This window comes from Canis lupus, chromosome 7, assembly GCF_011100685.1.
Source record: "Canis lupus familiaris isolate Mischka breed German Shepherd chromosome 7, alternate assembly UU_Cfam_GSD_1.0, whole genome shotgun sequence".
In the NCBI taxonomy this organism is placed as follows: domain Eukaryota; kingdom Metazoa; phylum Chordata; class Mammalia; order Carnivora; family Canidae; genus Canis; species Canis lupus.
In genome coordinates, this window is record NC_049228.1 from 30,082,808 (window position 1) to 30,105,193 (window position 22,386).

At 43.6% G+C, this 22,386-nt stretch overlaps 1 protein-coding gene and 1 long non-coding RNA gene across 5 annotated transcripts in view; one reads left to right on the forward strand and one right to left on the reverse strand.

Annotated features, from left to right (window-relative positions):
* Positions 1-19,224, reverse strand: part of LOC490356 (lymphotactin) — a 190,195-nt gene extending 170,971 nt beyond the window's left edge. The window contains exons 1-3 of one of the 4 annotated variants that reach the window (XM_038542608.1): positions 19,085-19,177; positions 3,404-3,453; positions 2,194-2,261 (exon numbers count right to left, since the gene is read on the reverse strand). In XM_038542608.1, the coding sequence (XP_038398536.1) occupies positions 2,194-2,261; positions 3,404-3,453; positions 19,085-19,169 (203 nt within the window). In that variant the 5' untranslated portion in view covers positions 19,170-19,177. Of the gene's footprint in view, positions 1-1,633; positions 1,755-2,193; positions 2,262-3,403; positions 3,454-14,569; positions 14,645-19,084 lie in introns of those variants that run through there. The other 3 variants (XM_038542609.1, XM_038542611.1, XM_038542610.1) reach the window with 3 other exon arrangements.
* On the forward strand, positions 470-14,980 carry LOC111096672. Its single transcript, XR_005362142.1, has 3 exons — positions 470-574; positions 696-777; positions 12,937-14,980. It is a non-coding gene; the product is annotated as an uncharacterized LOC111096672 (long non-coding RNA).
* Positions 19,225-22,386: the final 3,162 nt, after the last annotated feature.

Here is a 22,386-nt window from a genome sequence, read left to right on the forward strand (position 1 = left end):
GTCCACTCCCTTGAGCTGTCTACGGCCACAGACTGCACTGAGTACTGGAGTGTATCTCCCTATGATTCACTTGCATTTGGGGGACAGTAAGATTCATCTATAGCTCTTCATCATTAGGAAGAGAGCCCTGAAACCAGCACGTGTGCCCTTGGAGCTTGGTGATGAAGTTGCCAAGGCAACGGCAGCCGCTTCTGACATCATTGAAGGAAGAAAGGCTCCACAGGAAGGTGGGCTGTCCCCTTCCGGATCAGGCTCCACAGTCTTTGTCAGACTTTATTAATTCCCTGAGCCTCTTCAGAGTTCTCAGAGCTACTGTCCCACCCCCACCCACCTCAGCAAACACAGGAAGCGATGACACTGCCTTTATTAGATGGTCTTTCTCTCCCTAGTCATCCTCTAGCCAAAGTCACAAAAAAAAAAAAAAAAAAAAAACCTGGAGGGGGAATGGTTGGGGGGTGGTTGGGTGGAAGGGAGGTTCTGAGCGGCTCCCAGGCACATTTTTCTGTGACTTTTTTTGGAGAGCGAAAAGAGACTACGGAGAGGTCTGCACTCACTGGGTAGAGCAGGAACAGAGGTAAGTCTGATCAAAGAAAGAAAGGTTAAAGTTCTCCCATTCCCACCTGAAGCCTTAATAAAGGTTATCTCTGAGCAGAGGCTGTTGCTCAATAAAATATAAGGACTTCTTCTCCTCACAGAATAGAAGGGTAACCACCAGGCAGGAGTGGAAGCCCCTCTCAGCACAGCCCTGAGGCAGAGAGAGCCTACTGCCTACCAAAGGTCAGTGTTCCTCCTCCATGGAATGAAGGTATTTTTGAGAACAGTTACCCAGCCAAGGACACATTTCCCAGGGAATCCACATCTAGGCCCCATATGACCAGTTCCTACCAACAGAAGGTGAGCAGCAGTGATGCGACCCATTTGCAGGTCAAAATGAGGCCCTCTACATCCTCTCTTGCCCCTTCGCTGGCCTCAGGTCAAGATGGCAAAGGGGGGTGGCACAGGGGGGCAGACAGAAGGAGCCTGGTCACCATATTAAACACAGTCACTGGACTGCTTTGTGAGTCAAAAATAAAAATCTCTCGAGTTAGGCAGCTGGGATTTCAGAGCTGCTCTGTTAGAGCAGCTAGCATTAGCTCCTACAGCATTACCACCAAGGTTAAACCAATGAGACAAAGCCTTGCACGAGGCCAGCTGCACCCAGAATAAAAAGCTACCAACCAAAGCTAAACACAAAATGTGCTCAAACTGAAAAATCCTGGCACAGGGCTGTGTTTGCAGCCAGAACACAGGAGAGATCACTGTGCAAGAAGCAGTGGGGAGGAAGCAGGGCCAGGGAAGATGAGTTCACTGACACCAAGGCCTCTACTGAGCCCTTGACAGGTCTGTGTCTCTCTGTGCACACCACAGGCCACTGATGTGGATGCCCTCCGAGCAGCAGCCAGGAGTGGCAACCACAGTCAGGACTGCTGTGGACAGATTAGTGCACAGAGGCAAGCCATGGAGGGTGTGAGTGGGGGGCCGAGGCACAGCCTGCCTTATTCTTACCAAGCCAACCATTCTGGCTCAGAGATGAGTTCGCCTACGGGAAAGGTCCCTTTTTCAAATGTGCATGAAGGTGACTCCCGTGACTCACCTTGCTCCTGTGGTGGGACCACATATACTTGGCATAAAGGCTGTAGGCTGGTGGTGGCCCTGACCGCCATCCCCTGAGATCCTCATGAGGCCAGGGCACAAAGTTCTTGCCCTCAAACCGGCTCCAATAATTAGTCACATTAAAAAAAAAAACAAAAAATCCAATAACCAAAATAAAACTGGAAAGCCACCCCCAGCCAAAAGAAAAATTTGCTATCACCCTCCTCCCTTCTTCCCCTCCCCAGCCCAGAATCTGATCTGTGCCAGCCAAATCCACTCCCCTTGCCTGCAAGGGAAAAGACAGGGATGCTCTCTATTGCCGGGAGCTACAGGGACCGATTTAGGGTTCACCTCCAGAGGCCCTTACATCCTGCTGAAGAACAGAATCAGGACAAAGCAGGTGGCAGCAAAGGAGACCCTGGCCCAGAGCAGTGGAGAGAGAGAGACAGAGAGAGAGGCGGGGACACAGAGCATTTGGGAGCAGGCTATCCGGAGGACAAGGACACATGAAATGCCAAAAACCATGCCTGGAGATGCAACAGTGGGCGAGGTCATTCTTACCATGGGGTTCTCCCAGAGATCACAAGTGAGGCTCTCCAAGAAGGAAACAAGAACTCACACAGAGCTCCCTGTAAGGAATTATTACTCTTTCTTGCAAAATGCATCACTGAACAAGTTATTATCATTCATAAATGATAGGGATTTTCCTGAGGCAGGAAACTGACACAACCTTTTCTGGAAGGTAATTCGGGTCTCTCTAGCAAATACTTAAATATTCAAACCCTTTGATCTAGCAAGCCCACTTCTAGAAACTTCTTCAAACAGAAATGCTCCCGCTCTCAGAAACTTCTAGAGAAATCTGTACAAAGGCATTCATTGTTGACAAGACATGCCTTTTTGATTCATTTTGCCTGTGAAATTTTGTCACTTATTTCATTTTATAAGAAACATTACGCATCAGTGAGGTGGCTGGTCGGATTCATGACATCATCTGGCTGTGTAAAGGAGCCAAGACCTGGCATTTTATCATTTGTTTTGAAGCTGGTCTCCACCAGTAGATGTGAGTCCCTTGAGGGCAGGGGCCACCTCCTAGCCACTCGTCCTTTCAGACTCACCACAACATCGAGTACCCAGTATGTGCTCAAGTGCTATTTGTTAAATGAATTCAGGGCCCTGCCCTTTTTAGCACAGTATTCTAGAAGCAGAGCTAAGAGAGACCTGCCTCACTCTTGGCTGTGTCCTCATTCCCCTGTGCATGTAGTCACTGCTTTAGGAAGGGAGATGAAGGGGTTCAAGAGAAAGAAGGAGGAGCCATTGTGAAATGACTGACGTCTAGACTGGCAGACCAGTGAACTGTGACTCAAAAGTTCGGTGGCTGAAGTTCTTAAGATGAAGTAAGTCAGAGTTTTCAGCTTGTTGTCTGTACCTTGAACCTCCTGAAATTATATGCAGCCCTTTTCTGGGGAAACTGTGTGTGGCTTTCATGAGCTTCTCAAAGAACTCATGTCTATGATGCTCTAAAAAAGTGATTAAGAATCACTGAGCCAAGGTATTTTGACTCAGAAAAGGGCATGTTCAGATCATCTTTGCCAAGGAGTAACAGCCGCGGGAGAAGGCCAGCCAGTGTCAAAAATAGAGCTACCCAGGACTACAAAATAAACTGTCACGCTGATGTGCCAATTTTCCTTTTGCAACCACTTAATACAGTGTTTCCAAGTGCTACAGTTTTAAAGCACGCTTATTACAACCCCCACCCAGTTCATAGACTTACCTTGATGTTGTTGTCTGGCTTCATAAAGTGTGAAGTGGTATTTTCTGACTCTAAAACAAGGAGGCATAAGAGAAGCTGAGAGGGAAACAAGCTGAACATTCCAAATATCACCTATGAAACAAAATCTACCATGGGAAGTTGTCACTACCCCATTTACTTGATAGTAAAATTATTAATCAAAAATTTTCAGGCAGGCAATCAAAAGTAGTTGTTTTCTGTGACAGCATTTCATTAAACATAGGTCAGAGTCATTTTTTGGAAGTGAGTGAGGAATGCTGTTATTCCATTTCCTAAATCCTCAGAACACTGGCTTCCCCTCATCTGATGTAACCGCTGTCGTCTTATCAAAACAGCAATCAATTCAGCCTCAAGTTATTTGCTTTCAAAAAGCTCTGCTGTTTGCCAATTTGATTACCTTTCAAGATGGCTTTGGTGCTCTTGATATTTTGTAATAGACCAAAGGCAGATTTAACAGGAAGAAATTTTCAAAAATTTGCCACAATCTGTGAGTACATACCAGGAGTAAATTACTGTTTTCCCAATCATCTTCTACTATACTGCTTTATACAAAATGGCTCTGCCTGAGGCATACTTCCAGGCTCCCTCCAACTCTCATCCTTCCACCATGCCATTACTTCTGGTCCTTTATTCTAACCTACAGGTTAACAGGTAGCTGTGTGAGGCCACCTGACCCTCTGCCCAGGGAGATGATGGGATCACCAACACCACTTATTAGCACTTGTCTGTCTGCTTCGTCATGCTAAGTGCTATAAAAAGCAAATAATAAGATGCTGGGGCACCTGGGTGGCTCAGTTGGTTAAGCATCTGACTCATGATCTAAGCTCAGGTCTTGATCTCAGGGTTGTGAGTTCAAATCCCATGCAGGGCTGCAGACTCGGCATTGAGTCTACTAAAAAAAAAAAAAAAAAAAAAAGGCAAAAGGAGATGCAGTAGTTGGTCTCAAGATACCTACCAGCCAAGCAGAGAAAAATCCATACTGACACCAAAAAGCGTCTGAGTATGGGACAGCAGAAACAAACTAACCTGGGGAGCAGAAGACCTAGTTGAGAAATTGCAATAAGCTGTGATTCAAAAGACTGGGCTCCGGGCCATTCAAGTTCTGAGTACTTGTCTCCTCTGTCCTCTACCTGTAATGGTCATGATCTCTAAAGTCCTGATATGGGTTCTGTTTCTACTATCCCAAACTTTCCTCCCTCAGTGACTCTGGACAAAGTAAAAGGCTAAGGGGCCTCGGCAGTCACTGCAGCAGCTACAGAACTGGAGACACAAAACAACAGATTCTCCAGTGGTCTTGAGTATGCTCATAATCATGATAGGTTTGACTTTTTCTGGCAGATATCAGACAAGTGTCCAGAAGAAGGATGCTTTTCCTAATTCACAGTAAGTTGCAACATGGGCTAGCTTGCAGGCCAGAAATAGGGAGATGAGGTGAGCAAGCAAAGCCCCAAGGGCAAGAGTCAAGGCTGGACCCCATAGCTTCAGATACTCAGACTGGGAACAGACACTTCCAAGGCCTCATGTTCCACCATTTTGCAACTGATGCCCAAATCCTAAACCTGACTTCCTGCAGAAATGCTCTACAAATACAGCCAGATATTCTCTGGGACCCTTAAGCCCAACCAAATAGGCCCACCTCCCTTTGCACTTCTATTGAAGGCCTATCATACTCCCACTGCCCAAATCTGAAATCTTAAATTAGCATGGAGTCCTTCATGCCTCCTTGACTTCAGTACTCACTCAGGGACCATCAACCTCTGATAGCCTCATGGTCTCTCTATCCATTCCCTCCATGCCAAGCCTTCTGCCACCACTCTGGGCTTTTTTTTTTTTTTTTAAGATTTCATTTATTTATTTATTTATTCATGACAGACACAGAGAGAGAGGCAGAGACACAGGCAGAGGAAGAAGCAGGCTCCCTACAGGGAGCCCAAAGCAGGACTCATCCCAGGACCCCGGGATCATGACCTGAGCCGAAGACAGATGCTCAACCACTGAGCCACCTAGATGCCCCTGCCACCACCCAGTTTAAATATCTTTTCTCTCCCCTGAACCACAGATACCCTCCTAACTGATCTTCAGACCACCAATATTGCTGCTTTAATACATCCTAGCTTGTATTGGTTAATTGTCTACAACACTGTTCTAAACACATCACTTCTTGTCCCCAAATCTTCACTATCATCATCCTGCTTACTGAGTCAAACCCACATTGCTCCCAGACAGCACAGTACCCCTCCATGTAGGCAACACTCAGTAATATCAATATCCTCATTGTTCACAGTTGATCCACCAGTGATGAGGAAACCATCTCTCCAAGCCTGTTTCCTTACCTGTTAAATGCAGATGTTAACAAGTTCTACTTTATAGAGCTGTCATGAATATTAAGTAAAATAAAATATATAAAGTGCTTAAATGTTAGTGATGATGATGAAGAAGAAGATGAAGGTGATCTCCCCAGAACATCCCTCAAATGATTGTACTCAAATCTGGCTCATTATTCTTCTTTCTCATATTCACTTCCAGCCAAGAGCACTTAGCTGTTATGCCCAACAAATGCACTTGATCCCACATCTGTGTCTCAGGTCCCCTCTAACTTCCCTGAAATTGCCTTCTCTAGCTTTCAAGGAATGGAATCTTCCAGGGCCTGATGATTGAAATGACGTAATGAAGAATCCAGTCCACTTTTCTCAACACTTTGACTTAATCCTTTCCTGCTTATAAAAATCATCCAAACCAAAGTTTTATTAAAGAGGCAGAGAAGTTTACACCTACCTACATATTTTCCCCATGACCGTATCTAACCCTAATTTCTTCCAAAAAAAGTTTATATTTATTTTTATCTTATCTATATTTTAAGGTTGAAAGAGAGACTTAAAATAGTTAGAAAACAATCTTCCCAGAGTACAGAGAATTATACCAGTAGAGAAAATGAAATTTGAGGGATGCCTGGCTGGCTGTCAGAAGAGCATGTCACTCTTGACTTTGGGGTCTTGAGTTTGAGCCCCACATGGGGTGTGGAGATTACTTAAATAAATAACTTTTTAAAAGAGCATGAAATGTGAATTTAGACAGATATTAGATAAAAGATCAGCTCTTCCACTTCCTAGCTTAAGCTCTGCTCAAGAGAACAGGACTCTGAATATAATTAAACAGCCGGAGTCCAAATCTGCATAACATGCTTCCTAGGAATCACTGAGTCTCAGTTTCCTCATCTGTAAAATGGAGATCCTGATATCCAGTGTGCAAGCCATGGTGAGAATCAAGTGGCATAGTCTGGAAAGGACCAAGCCTAGGGCCCAACTCAAGGCCCAGAAATGAGACCTGCTGTCTGGACACCCTGCCCACTCTAATGTTACTGTGGAGTAGGCTCTACTTCCAAACACATGTATGGTCTCCAGACTGCATCGTTATGAGAATCAAATCAAGAGTGATGGTAAGGTATGACAACTGTATTAGTCAGCTTGAGCTGCTATAAAAAATATGATAGGCTGGGGACTTTAACAGCAGACATTTAATTCTCGCAGTTCTGGAGGCTGAGAAGTCCAAGGTCAGGGCACAAGCAGGGAGGTTAATTCTGAGGCCTCTCCTCTTAGCTTGTAAGCAGCTGCCTTCTCACTCTATGCTCACATGAGCTTTCCTCAGAGCATGTTCATGGAAACAGAGCAAGCTCTCTGGTGTCTTTTCTTACAAAGGCATTAATCCCATCAGATCAGGACCCCTCATGACCTCATCTAACCCTATCTCCCAAAAGCCTCTCCAAGTACCATTGCACTGGGGGTTAAGCCTTTGACATATGAATGATGGAGGGCACATGTCACAACATTCAGTCCATAATGACATTATTTAACACTACTCTTACTCATTATTACAGGATCACCAGTCTGCCTTCTAAGTCTCCACATCTGTTTTGCAGAGTTCCAAGATATGTTTCCACATGCTCACCAAACAGTTCACTTGGCCAGTTTTCTAAGGTCTCTGTAATTCCCAGAAGTGCTTCTAAGGTACTCATTATCCACAAAGTCCCTGAAAAAGGCCTTCAGCCATAGCCAAAGCTGCTGCCTCCTATTACTGCTTCTGCTAAGTCTACTGTTCCAGCCCCAAGAAGTTGTCAATGGATACCTTCCACTTCTTGACAACCAAAGGCCTCAGTGTCTTGACCGAAAAAAAGTAGCAGAAGCTCCTCACTTTTGGGCTGGTTGTCTCACAGATTTCAGACAAAAAGCTTTCCTCTTCCTTCCCAGGATGCACACATGCTCCACAGGTCTTCTGCTCATTGCACAGAGCATGGTATTTAATAGGCACTCAATAAACATCACTTAACTGGTAGTGGCCTGAACTAGAGTGAGTCCTGCAGAATGAATGCTCTACTCAAAACTGGACCTATATCTAGCTCCAAGGCATTTTTCACCAGTGAAGTTTGTGGGCTTCAGTTCTTTCTCTCCTGAGCAAGACAAGCTGCTTCCTCAAACCAGAGCTTCTAACCAGTATGCTACAAAATGGGTCACTGGTGTGCCAGAAGATATCATTCCCCCAAGTCCCCAGGGTTGCAGGGCTAGGCCTGGGAGCCACAAATCACAGACTGGATTCCTTATGTGATCAATAGCTCTCACAGTTAACCCCAGTGTGCCATACAATTATATCATTCTCTATGTGCAATACAGTTATAATCATACTATCCAGCATGAATTAGAGAAGGTTGAGAAGCACTTCTTCAAGCTAAAAGAGCCCCAAGCAGGCCTCCCCTCATTTTGTCATGTGTGCACCCTAGGACAAGCCCAACTTGGGTTCAAGATATCATCTCCCACCAAAAATTGTGAATGAAATACCATTTGCATCTGTATCTTCATTTCTACACATTCATTGGTTCCCACCTTTCCTTTCCTTCCTTCACACATCTTTCAAACTTGATTGATCTCTTTATTCTTTCCTTTGATAACTTGATCTCATCCCCCTGCTACACCTCCTCCATCCCTCCTTCTTGCTGCACTGTCATCATCCATGGGTCTTCATAGGTCTCCTAGAATAGTAATTTATTCTCTAACAATTATTTGAATGGAATTTCTTAAAACTGAGTCCAAAGAGGAAGAACCCCAAGATAACTGTATTTGAGGGTAATTTTTTAGTACAACTCACATACTATGAGCTCACATACTAGAACTATATCTACAAATTTGATAGCCTAGATTAACACAATTCCTTAAAAGGCACAATCTATGAAAATTCACACAAGATTAATAGACAATCTGAATAGACCTATATCTATTAAATAAATTAAACTAATTAATAATCTTCTAAAACAAAAAGCACCAGGCCTATATGAGTTCATTGGTGAATTCTATCAAACATTTAAAGGAGAAAGTGTAACAGTTCTCTACAATCACTTGATTGTAGAGCAAAGGTATTTCTAATTCCTTTGATGAGGTCGGTATTACCCTAATATGAAAACCAGACAAAGACATTACAAGAAAAGAAAATTATAGGCCAATATCTCTCATAAACATAGATGAAAAATCCTCAACAAAATATTAGCAAATCAAGTACAACAATGTATAAAAAGAATTACCCACCATGGCCAAATGGGACTTAGCCCAGGTATACAAGGTTGGTTCTACATTTAAAAACCAATTAATGTAATCCATCTCATCAACAGGCTAAAAAAGAAGAATCACAATAGATGCAGATAAAGCATTTGACAAAATCCAACACCCATTCATGATAAAAATTTTCAGAAAGCTAGGAATAAAAGGAACTTCCTCAACTTGATAAACATACTCAATGGTGAGAAATTTAAGCCTTTCCTATGAAGATCAGAAAAAGGCAAAAGGGGGTGAGGTCCCTTCTCACCATGCCTTTTCAACATTATACTGGAAATACTAGTTAATGAAATAAGAAAGGGAAATAAATGGTATACAAATTGGGAAGGAAGAAATAAAACTGTCCTTGTTCACAGACGACACGATCATCTGTGTAAAAAATAAAAAATAAACTGACTAAGAAACTCCTGAGACTAATAAGCAATTATAGCAAGGTTGTAGGATACACAATTAAAATACATAAGTCAATTGCTTTCCTTTATACCAGCAATGACCAAATGGAACTTGAAACTAAAAACACAATATCATTTACATTAGCATTATCTAAAAATGAAATATTTAAACATAAACCTAACAAAATATGTGCAAGTCTATTTGAGAGAAACCACAAAACTCTGATGAACAAAATCAAATAACTAAATAAATGGAGAGATATCCCATGTTTGTGGATAGGAAGATTCAATATAGTCAAGATGTCAATTCTTCACAGTTTGACCTAGAGTCAATGCAATCCCAATCAAAATCCCAAAAAGTTATTTTGTAGATATCAACAAATGGATTCTCAAGTACTGGCTGTTGGCTGTTAGAGTCTTAGAGGCAAAAGACTCTAACAGCCAACACAATATTGAAGGAGAAGAACAAAGTTGGGAGGTCTGATGCTACCCTACTTCAAGAAGCTACTATGAAGCTATAGGAATTAAGACAGTAATAGGATGTGCCTGGCTAGCTCAGTTGGTAGGGCATGTGACTCTTGATCTGAGTTGTGATTTTGAGCCCCACATTGGGTATGGAGATTACATAAAAATAAAATCTTAAAAGAAAAAAAAGAGTGATGTATTGATGAAAAAATAAACAAATAGATCAATGAAACAGAATAAGAGCCCAGAAATAGACTTTCATAAATATAGTCAACTGATCTTTGACAAAAGGGCAAAGGTAACACAATAGAGCAAATAGTGTCTTTTCAACAAATGGTACTAGAACAACTGGACATGCACATGCAAAAAAAAAAATCTAGACACAGAACTTACATCTTTCACCAAAATTAACTAAAAATGGATCATAAACCTAAATTTAAACGCAACACTATAAAACTCCTAGAAGATGACATAGGAGAAAACCTAGATGACGTTAGGCATGTTGAGCCCTTTTTAGACACAACACCAAAGACATGATACATGAAAGATAATTATGTGACATTTACATAATAATAAGACATAATACATGAAAGACAATTACATGAAATAATAGGCTAGACTTCATTAAAATTAATAACTTCTGCTCTATGTCAAAAGAATGAGAACACAAGCCACAGACTGGGATAAAATATTTGCAAAAGACATATCTGATAAAGAACTGGCATCCAAAATACACAAAGAAGTTTTAAAACTCAACAATAATAAAACAAACAGCTTGATTAAAAATGGCTCAAAATTTAACATGCACTTCACTGAAGAATATATACAGGTGCAGATAAACATATGAAAAAACATGACATGAGGGCAGCCCCGGTGGCTCAGCGGTTTAGCGCCGCCTTCAGCCCGGGGCGTGGTCCTGGAGACCTGGGATCGAGTCCCATGTCGGGCTCCCTGCATGGAGCCTGCTTCTCCCTCTGCCTGTGTCTCTGCCTCTCTCTCTGTGTCTCTCAGGAATAAATAAATAAAATCTTTAAGAAAAAGAAAAGAAAAAACATGACATGAGACATGAGAAGACACTCCACATCACATGTCTTCAGGAAATGCAAATTGAAATAACAATGAGCCACAACACATCTGTTAGAATGGCCAAAATCACAAACCCCAAATGCTGGCAACACTGACAACACCAACTGCTGGCAAAGATGTGGAGCAACAGGAACTTTTGTACATTGCTGCTGGGAAGGCAAAATGGTACAGCCACTTCGGAAGACAATTTGGGTGTTTTGTATAAGACTACACATACTCTTAGCACATAATCTAACAAACAAATGGTTGGTATTTACCCAAAGGTACCCAAAACTTATGTCTACACAAAAACCAGAGATGTTTATAGCACCTTTGTTCATAATTGCCAAAACTTGGACACAACCAAGATGTCCTTCAGTAGGTGGATGGGTTAATAAACTGTAGTCCATCCAGACAATGGATGGAATATTATTCAATGATAAAAAGAAATGATCTACCAGGCCATGAAAAGACATAGAAGAACCTTAAATGCTATTAAGTAAAAGAAACCAATCTGAAAAGGCTACATGCTGTATAATTCCAATTGTATGATGTTCTGGAAAAGGCAAGATTATGGAGATAGCAAAAAAGCAATGGTTTCCAGGGGCTGGGGAGAAAGTAGGATGAATTGATAGAATATAGAAGGCTTTTAAGGCAGTGAAAATACTCTGTACAATACAGTAATAATGGACACGTGTCGTCATATATTTGTCCAAACCCACAGAACGTACCAGTGCCAATGGTGAACCCTAATGTGAACTATGGAGTTGGGGTGATTATGATGTGTCAGTGTAATTTCGTCAATTATAATAAATACACCACTCTGACAGAGACGCTGATAATTGGGGAGGCTGCGCATGTGTGGGGGCAGGAGGCATATGGGAAGTCTCTGTACCTTCCTCTTAATTTTGCTGTGAACCTATAACTGCTATTAAAAAAGGTCTGTATAAAAACAATTATGCTGTAAAATCAAATGTTGCTCAATTAATATTTTTAAGCAAATGAACACATTAGCATCCATGGTCAAGTACTTCTAGCAGTCAATAAAAAGGAGGAGGAAGGTAGTGAACAATTCTACAGGAGGGCAGATAGTGGTGCTTCAAGGTATCACATCTACATTAAAATTCACTCGCTCTCAATCATTCTTGTCCAACAGCTCCCCAAATGCAACTGGGTAACGATTTCCCTAGAGATTCATGTCACTTCCCTAATTTAAATCTTCCTGAGTTCACTCCCCCTTGTATCTCACTGAATAATGGGAATAAATCAAATTTACCCATCACAACTATCTGGCCAAAGGAAAGAGAATTTTACTCTCTCAAGAGAAGAGAGTTGCTTCCTTCTACACATGCATTTGCTACGTGCATCATCATTGAAAAAATTGGTTTATGTGCACTAGAAAAAAAATTGAAGAAGAGTATTTCCCAGTAGGGTTTAGGGTTCAATGTAGGAATTTTTTGTGTACAAGTGGGATTAAATATTTCCACATAAATACTTTCAATTTATTTATGAAATTTATATGAAAGCAAGAAGATTTTACTTCCTGGGGAGAGATCACTGATGAATATTCAGGAGTAATTGTTGTATGCTGTATATCTCTTATCAGTGAGGGGGGGGAAAAAAGTAAATAATCCTAATGAGCCTATTTGACCTCCAGAAAGGCTGTGTTCTCCTCTATGGGTGAAGGCACACCCATGTGTATCTCCCACTATGTACACTCCACCATGTTTGGACAGTGGGGTTAAATGTCAAAGACATTTCTTTCTTTTTTTTTAAGATAGATTTATTGATTGATTGATTCATGAGAGGCACAGAGAGAGAGAGAGAGAGGCAGAGACACAAGCAGAGGGAGAAGCAGGCTCCATGCAGGGAGCCCAATATGGGACTCGATCCCGGATCTCTAGAATCACACCCCAGGCTGAAAGCACCACTAAACCGCTAAGCCACTGGGGCTGCCCTGTCAAAGACATTTCTTAAGAAAACCTATTTCTTCCAGGACCATCATCTCCATGCCAGCCTTCCAATCGATGGAGAAGAGAAAGGACAAAACAACAAAGGAGACAGCAGAGCCCATGCTTCCTCCTCCTGACCTTCATCCTCAGCACTAGGTCTGACCCAGCCTGGCTTGGCCCATGCCACCCCATAGCCCCCAAGGCTGTCTCCCATTCTTACTTCAGCTTCAGCAGACAGAGTTCCCATTCTGACCTGTCCACGCTGCCTCACTCTGCCTGCAACTCCACTGTACACAATTCAAAATAAGAAGCATTCACTGAGCACCTACTATGTGCCAGGCCCTAGGCAATGTAGAATTAGATCCAAAGGTCCTCCTTCCAAATCAGGACTCTCTTTTTTGATTACCCTCCAGAATCACATGGATCTTTATGTCAATGATGAAAGTAGTAATAATAATGCCCAAAAGTTATACAGAATTTAAGGCACTAGTCTAAGCATTTGCCTATACTAACTCATCCAACCCCCTAACATCCCTATGAGGTATCGTTCATATTTACCAGCACACTGAGGCAGAGCGATTACTAGTAAGGCTACAAGCTAGTAAGCAGAGCAGATGTAGCACAGGCAGCCTGGCTCTGGAGTCAAGGTCTGTACTACTGGGCTGAAAGCTGGTAGGAGCAGTGGAAAGAGAAGCAACATTCAACTCAGTATATTTTAACACAACACTTACTAGGTGCTCAGACCAAGGAGTCAGGGATGAATGGAAGTGCCTCCAAGAGGGAAGTTCCTTCTTCTCCCTCTTTTCAGAAACAAGGCCAGCCCATGCAAACACACCTCCAACACCATTATATCCTAGCAGACAGGGCCTCCCGCCTCGAAATCCACTCACTCATTGTGTCTCCACTCCTTTCACCCTCCTCTGCCCACCCACACTCATTAACCCAGCACTCTGGATGCTACAGTCACCCAAAGCCCCCTTACTCTGTCGATCCTTTGATTCTGTGTCTCTACCTAGCATTCCCTCTGTGACCTGAGAGTCAACCTCCAACCTTCACACTCCCTGACTTGGGTAATAGATCTGCCCGTCGCCACCTAACCGGTACTTCTCCCCACCTGCAGGTACATTAAGATCCTAGCTTAGACTTTGTACCTATCAACACAATATACATGCTTGATCAACCCTTGCTGCTTTGATTAACCTTTATTCATTTATTCCTTCAACAAATAATGTCCATCTACCATATGCCAGATAACGTACAGAATCCTTTATTGGCGTCCATTATTCCTTTATATCCCCTGAAGATCACTATTAGGTTTTTATTACCTCCATTCTATATATGGGGAAGCTGAGCTCTTGGCATTTTTATCAAGTTCTTGGGGAATCATTTGCTATGCTGTGGGCTCCTTGAAGCTGAGCCTACCTTTCACTTTTCTGCCCCAGCCCTCCAGGAGGCACTCGGCAAACAGTTGTGTAATTGCGTTAGATTAACAAACCAACCGGGTGCTCCGAGCAGCCTGACCCTGACAATATCCAGCAGACAACTTGCTGACCTGAAAGCCCTCTCTCATTCATGTCACACAATAAAAATTGACCTGAACACCACCTGCTTTATCAGCAACCACCAGCCACTACCAGAGCTTTGCAAATGAGGAATGGTTAGAAACCTCACTCTCACCGCATCTTCCAGGGAAAAGAACCAAAAGCAATCATCTGGGGTGAAGGGTGGACCCCTGCCAGCCAGGTCACTTCCTGGGGAGGAGAGCATTCAGTCTGGGCACCTGGAAATATAACACATACAGTGTCTGCTCCTTGTTGCCCGGGAGGCCTTGACAGCTGTCAGCTGTTCTGACATATCCTGACAATAATGAGCCCATAATGCCTCTTCAGGGTCTTGCTAAGTCATCAGATCCCTGGGTGATGCCATCTGCTGGGGGAGCACGCCCAGAGATTCTGATCCCAAGGCAGCAGCCATACAAAGAGATTTTATCCTGGGATTTATGCCAGGTACAGAGGCCTGACCTGACACTGCAGGGTTTAGAATTCAGAGCCAATAGACCAAGTGTCCCCAAGGAGAAAAGCAAATGATTTTCTGAAGACCGTGGGACCTGCTGTTTCTTCTTAGGAACCCATTAATAAAATGATAATAAAACTAAAATATCATTAAAAGAACATATTTAGATCAATTGTTCCTTTCAGCAGGTTGTAATTCCTGTAACTCTCAGAGAACAGCTTTGAGTTCTGCATAGCAGCTCCCACGCAAGACACAATCTGTCTGTGGCAGAGGGAATGAGTCAGCCTACAGCAGGGAGGGGGCAAGGACAGCCTGCCGCCCTCCCCACAGCAGCTCGGCAGCTCAGCTGGGTTTTCTTGCAAGATGAGCTTTTCACCTGCTGGTCACTTCTCTCTGTTTTAAAAGGAAGAATATCTCAGAGGCTTCAAATTATGAGGGAAGTGGCAACTGCCCTCCTTCAGAGCAGGCATGATGCCCCCTCAACTCTTCCCTGGTCGGGGTTTTCAAAATGCAAAGCCCTACAGACATCTTTGATGATTATCAGCAGCAGGAGCAAATGATGATCCCTCATTTCTGTCTGTTCCTCCTATCTTCAATACCCCCAGCTATAAAATGACTTCGTGTGACAGCCTGATGGGCAATGCAGGGACTTATTCATTCATTCATTCATCCATCCACCAATGCTTATTGAGCATGCTTCTATGCTGTGTGCTGTGTCAGGTGTTAGGGAAGTTAGGCTGAGGTGGAAGCACCTCAGGACTCCTGCCTGCTTCCAGCTCCCCGCCTGCAGGCTCCCCTCCCAAGAGCCCCTGCCCCAGAAGCCAAGCCAGAGCCAGAGGCCAGGCTGGAGTTTCTGCAGCCAAAACACAGAGCTGAGCTTGGCAGAGCAGTGCTGCTCCCTCTCACCAACCGCTGCACCCACACGCCAGCCTTCCAGCTGCCCCTCACCACTGTGGGATGTCCCTTGACCCCACTGGGAACTATGCCTCTGACCCTGTCCCCCTGCAGGCCGCAGCTTGCCCATGGAGAATTTGCAGACTGTTGGCCTGCCTTCCCTTTCTGCCCCCAACCCCTGCTTTCTGCTTTCCATGGGAGCACTCAGAAGGCCCTCTGCTCACCTAATTCCGACTTTCCCTGACCTTTTCTCCTCTGTTGCCTCTGTCACCGAACAGTGAGGGAGCAGAGGACGTCACCCCACAATATGCCACTTTGACGAGTGGATTGTTTTGAGCTAAAGGCATCAGGACTCAGCAGACTCAGAAAAGGTTCTGTTTTGTTTTGTCTATGTCTCTCTTAACTGCCTGCAAGAAGGTAGATCAAGGGCTTATACCAGGAAGAGCATTAACACTGGAAATAATGTTTTATATTAGAAAGACTTATCTGAGTGGCCTGACACACATTGGTTTCCTAAACATTTGCTCTTCCATCTTCCTGGGAATTGTCCCCCTGCCGCCGAGACCCCAAACTCCCTCCCCTTCTCCTTAGCTCAGGATGCATAGAAGCCTCCATTGCCTGAGTAGCTTGAGGCCTCTCACATCTTTGGGGCTCCTGTACGTATGAAATTAAATTTGCTTCTATCCTCTTACTCTGTCTTATGCCCATTCAACTATTAGACCAACCAGAGAACCTACAAAGGAAGGGAAGAGTTGGCTGTCCCTACAAGTGTCGGGTGCTAGTCCAGACACTCTTCAGACTCAATCATCAGCATCAGACAGGGAGCAGCTGTGACCTCTGGATTCAAGGTCAGCTCCTCTGGGCTGGCTGCAGATGACAAATGCTTTCCTGTCCAGCCATTCTCAAACACAGGTCATCACAGGCCATGTCCTCACCCATTCCGTGCTTCTCTCACTGCAGCCAGAGCAGTCTTTCTAAAACTCCTATCTGGCCATGTCACTTCTCTTACATGATGTCACACATCATGGTGGCTAAGATCATGAATGCTAGAGCCAGACTGTCTGATTTCAAATCCTGACTATCCAATTACTCCCTGGGTGACCTTGAGCAAGTGACTTAACTTCCCTGATCCTTGGTTTCCTCATCTGAAAAATGGGTATAATAATAGTATCTGTCTTTTAAGAGTTGCTTAAAAGACTGACTGAAGTTAACATTGGGCTTAGAACAATATCTGGCACAGAGTAAGTGTCCTATATGTTCCTACTGAATAAAGAACGGCTCCTTACTGCCCAGCATTTAAGCTCCAGGCCCCTTAAGTGGTCTACACATGTGATCACCGTCTGCTCTACCTAACTTTCTGGTCTCACCCAACATCCCAGGGCCAACAGGCAGTGCTCCAGACCCAGAGCCAAGTGCAGACCCTGCATGTGCATCTGCATGCCCCCCATCTCCATCTCCATCTCTCTCCCCACCCTCTGCCTTTACTTGGACTTTCTTCTCTCTGGAAGGTTCTGCTCCACGAGCTCCTGGTGTCCTGCCCACCCACCTGCTCAGCCCCTGGCCACACTGGCTTCAGTAGCCTCTCCCCATGCTCTACATCTCCCAGTTATTCACCACCCCCAAGCCACTTCCTAAACTATATTCCAATCACTTGCTTCCCGCTAGCCTGAAAAACCCAGTCGTCTCCTCAGCATGTCACACCATGCTTACTGCCCAGTAGGCGCTCAATAAATATTTGATGAAAGAACAAATGTCCAAACTGGATGATAAATTAGTCATCAGCCGTATTTCCAACTCCCCAGTCATTCCAGATAGAATCATTCTTTGGACTCAGCTCTCAGTGCCAGGAAGAAGGTTCTTCTTTTCTGAGGATATCCAAATCCCAGACAGACAAGGGGGTGCTGCACAGGGAAGGAGTACAGCCTGATACTGATTCCCAAAAGGTGGTAACTGCAGTATTCCAGAGAGTATGGGACCCTGAAGCATTGAGGGAAGGAAGCCTGGACACAGGGTGAGATCAGAGACCTGACTGTCGCACTGACTCACCTGGACAGCCTTCTTGCCTCTCTGGGCCTCAGTTTCCCCACATTTAAAATGAAGCGCTTGACTTTGTGCTCTCTGAGGATTTCTTAAACTCTAAAAATAGTTGAGTCTATCCAAATATCGAATATGACTTGATTCAAGCCATGTCATTCCTCCATGCCAATCATCTTCAGTGGCTCCCCACCACCCTTAGAATCAAGACTCAGTACTGAACTGGCAAGTGGATTGAGTGCTCTCTCACTCTGGCCTGCTCCTGTCTAACTCCTAAACAGGTCCTTCTCTGTTCCTCCTGTTTCCACCTGATGTACCTTCTCTCCTCTCTGCAAATCTGACATCTTCCTTCTTTTCTAGAACCAAGTCAATCAAATCAAATCTTCATGCAACTCTCCCCAGCAGCCTCAACCCATTGGGGCCTTGACCTTCCTTGTTTGCCTACAGTTTGGGTCTGCATATATGGTATCGAACTGTATGATTTATTGCCTCAGATCTTGCCTCCGGTTGACTCCTACATATGAGCATGGGCTTCTCAAGGAAGAGGCTTTGTCTTCTGTCTTGTCACCCTTTCCTCTTATCCCGCCTCAATAATCTGTTAGAGAATAGTATTTGGTGAATAGTGGCTGAATAAGCAACTTGCTGGCTGAATCATACATCTTCCAAGTAGTCACGGGTGCTCAGAAGATGGGGCTAGATGCCAGTGATGACATAAGGGACCACTGGTTTATCAACCACAAAGATGGTTTTCAAAAACCAGATGCTTCAGTGCATGCCAACTGTCTCATCAGTAACCAGCCAGTCACTTCCTTCGTGTACCTGAGGCTCCTTCCACTAAGAGAATCACATGTTTTTACTGTCGTCTTCCTACTGTCTCGTCTGGCCCCCATACATCCTTGGCCCCATCACAGATGTCACCCAAAAGATTAAAGCTGGAAGGAAATGGAATGAGAAGAGTCTATCAAACCGCCCTACCCCCCGTGGGCCTCCTGCCAAAGGCCAATCACTTGTGGCTTGTGGATCCAGTCCACCTTTCACGACTCATTTTTACCTAAAATGGATTCTCTTGTTTATTTTCTTTTCTTGAACAGGAATCCTCACCCAGTGGCTTCTGTTCTGAAGTATCCACTGTGGCTGCTCCTTTCATGAGTCTTCCAAACCCAGAAGAATCTAGCACTCACCTCCTCACTTCCCTCTCTTCTGTGCCAGCTTTCCATCCCATGTGCTAATGATCATCATAACCACACTCACCAAGTGGGCAAAGCTCTTCATAGGCCTCAGCCTGTTTCTGTGGAGAATCAGGATTGCCAACAGTCCTGCCTCCTGATCCCTCCATGGCTCCCTCCATTCCCAGACCTTCACTTCCAGGGACAGAGTGGCTCACTGTGGTAAGGGAAAGTATCCAGACAGAGCGGCAGGAGCCAGGAAAGGTGGCCAGGAAGGGCCATGACAGGAGGACAGGCGGAAAGCCAAAACCCAGAGATCGAAGTGAACGGGTCAGTGGAGATAACAGGACCCACTTAGAAACCGCTATCTACTTCTCTGGGTGTCATTTCCAGCTGAGGGTTTTCTCAGAGTCCTGATAAGGTCAAGTTGTGGAATAAACATGGAAAATGGCACTTCCTTTGCCCCCAAACACCAGATGGTGCCAGATACGGATCTCTTTCGGCCTGAGTGGCCTACTGATTTAGAGCAGCCCTCCAGCAAAGCGCCCCAGCAGCCCTAGTGCAAAGGGACGATGCTCCACTTGTGCCTAAATCAGTTTTTACCAAAAAGGCATTTCCCTATAGAATTATTTTTATAAAGCGTGGCCAGGTTCCAAAACCACCTGCAAAAACCTATTTCTACCCAAAATGTAGCTGAAATAGTACACGCTTACAAAAAGAAAAACCATTTAGTGGAGGAGGTGGTGGATGAGTGTGAAATACGGAATGAATACAAAGACGTGATTTTAAATAATGAGTAAAATTGGGTTAAGAGTTCCTTGAGGGCATGAGCTTTTCTTAGTGAATTATTTGTCTGCCTTCCAGGGCCTAGCTCACAACCCATCGCTGAATGGTTTTGCTCACTGAATCAGGTGCTGGAGAATAAAGCCAGTTTCATTAGAGGTGGATAAGGAGGGACCTGAAGACTTGTGAGGATCTTCCAGATGACTTCCAGGACTTTAGATCCTGACTGCCCCAGATCTAGAAACTCCTTACCCCTCAGATCTAGAACTTTCCTTCCTCTACACAGATACATTGGTAGCAAAATCCATGCATTTATTAATGATAACAAGGATCTGGGTTTTTTTGTCCAAAAATGAACTAAACAAATTAAAAGGGCAAAGAAATAAGAGGGAGTTTTTCCCAAGGTATCCAGGCAACAGTGTGGAAAGAAAAGAAACATTTTTAAGCTAGAAAAAGAAAGATAGCAAAAAGAAAAAAAGGAGAGAAGAGGAGGGAAGTAGAGGGGACGGAAGGGAGGATGGGAAGCAAAGGAAGGTGCTTAACATTTATCAGCCTCAGTTAATCTGCTTACAAAATGGAAAAGTATTTAAGAAGTTCTTTATAGATCTTGGAAACTAGCCCTTTATCTGATATGTCATTTGCAAATATCTTCTCCCATTCTGTAGGTTGTCTTTGAGTTTTGTTAACTGTATCCTTTGCTGTGCAAAAGCTTCTTATCTTGATGAGGTCCCAATAGTTCATTTTTGCTTTTGTTTCTTTTGCCTTTGTGGATGTATCTTGCAAGAAGTTACTGTGGCCGAGTTCAAAAAGGGTGTTGCCTGTGTTCTTCTCTAGGATTTCGATGGAATCTTGTCTCACATTTAGATCTTTCATCCATTTTGAGTTTATCTTTGTGTATGGTGAAAGAGAGTGGTCTAGTTTCATTCTTCTGCATGTGGATGTCCAATTTTCCCAGCACCATTTATTGAAGAGACTGTCTTTCTTCCAATGGATAGTCTTTCCTCCTTTATCGAATATTAGTTGACCATAAAGTTCAGGGTCCACTTCTGGATTCTCTATTCTGTTCCACTGATCTATGTGTCTGTTTTTGTGCCAGTACCACACTGTCTTGATGACCACAGCTTTGTAGTACAACCTGAAATCTGGCATTGTGATGCCCCAGATATGGTTTTCTTTTTTAAAATTCCCCTGGCTATTCGGGGTCTTTTCTGATTCCACACAAATCTTAAAATAATTTGTTCTAACTCTCTGAAGAAAGTCCATGGTATTTTGATAGGGATTGCATTGAACGTGTATATTGCCCTGGGTAACATTGACATTTTCACAATATTAATTCTGCCAATCCATGAGCATGGAATATTTTTCCATCTCTTTGTGTCTTCCTCAATTTCTTTCAGAAGTGTTCTATAGTTTTGAGGGTATAGATCCTTTACATCTTTGGTTAGGTTTATTCCTAGGTATCTTATGCTTTTGGGTGCAATTGTAAATGGGATTGACTCCTTCATTTCTCTTTCTTCAGTCTCATTGTTAGTGTATAGAAATGCCACTGACTTCTGGGCATTGATTTTGTATCCTGCCACGCTACCGAATTGCTGTATGAGTTCTAGCAATCTTGGGGTGGAGACTTTTGGGTTTTCTATGTAGAGTATCATGTCATCGGCGAAGAGGGAGAGTTTGACTTCTTCTTTGCCAATTTGAATGCCTTTAATGTCTTTTTGTTGCCTGATTGCTGAGGCTAGGACTTCCAGTACTATGTTGAACAGCAGTGGTGAGAGTGGACATCCCTGTCTTGTTCCTGATCTTAGGGGAAAGGCTCCCAGTGCTTCCCCATTGAGAATGATATTTGCTGTGGGCTTTTCATAGATGGCTTTTAAGATGTCGAGGAATGTTCCCTCTATCCCTACACTCTGAAGAGTTTTGATCAGGAATGGATGCTGTATTTTGTCAAATGCTTTTTCTGCATCTAATGAGAGGATCATATGGTTCTTGGTTTTTCTCTTGCTGATATGATGAATCACATTGATTGTTTTATGGGTGTTGAACCAGCCTTGTGTCCCGGGGATAAATCCTACTTGGTCATGGTGAATAATTTTTTTAATGTACTGTTGGATCCTATTGGCCAGTAGCTTGTTGAGAATTTTTGCATCCATGTTCATCAGGGATATTGGTCTGTAATTCTCCTTTTTGGTGGGGTCTTTGTCTGGTTTTGGAATTAAGGTGATGCTGGCCTCATAGAACGAATTTGGAAGTACTCCATCTCTTTCTATCTTTCCAAACAGCTTTAGGAGAATAGGTATGATTTCTTCTTTAAATGTTTGATAGACACCAAAGAAACAAACAATCCAATCATGAAATGGGCAAAAGACATGAACAGAAATCTCACAGAGGAAGACATAGACATGGCCAACATGCACATGAGAAAATGCTCTGCATCACTTGCCATCAGGGAAATACAAATCAAAACCACAATGAGATACCACCTCACACCAGTGAGAATGGGGAAAATTAACAAGGCAGGAAACAACAAATGTTGGAGAGGATGCGGAGAAAAGGGAACCCTCATACACTGTTGGTGGGAATGTGAACTGGTGCAGCCACTCTGGA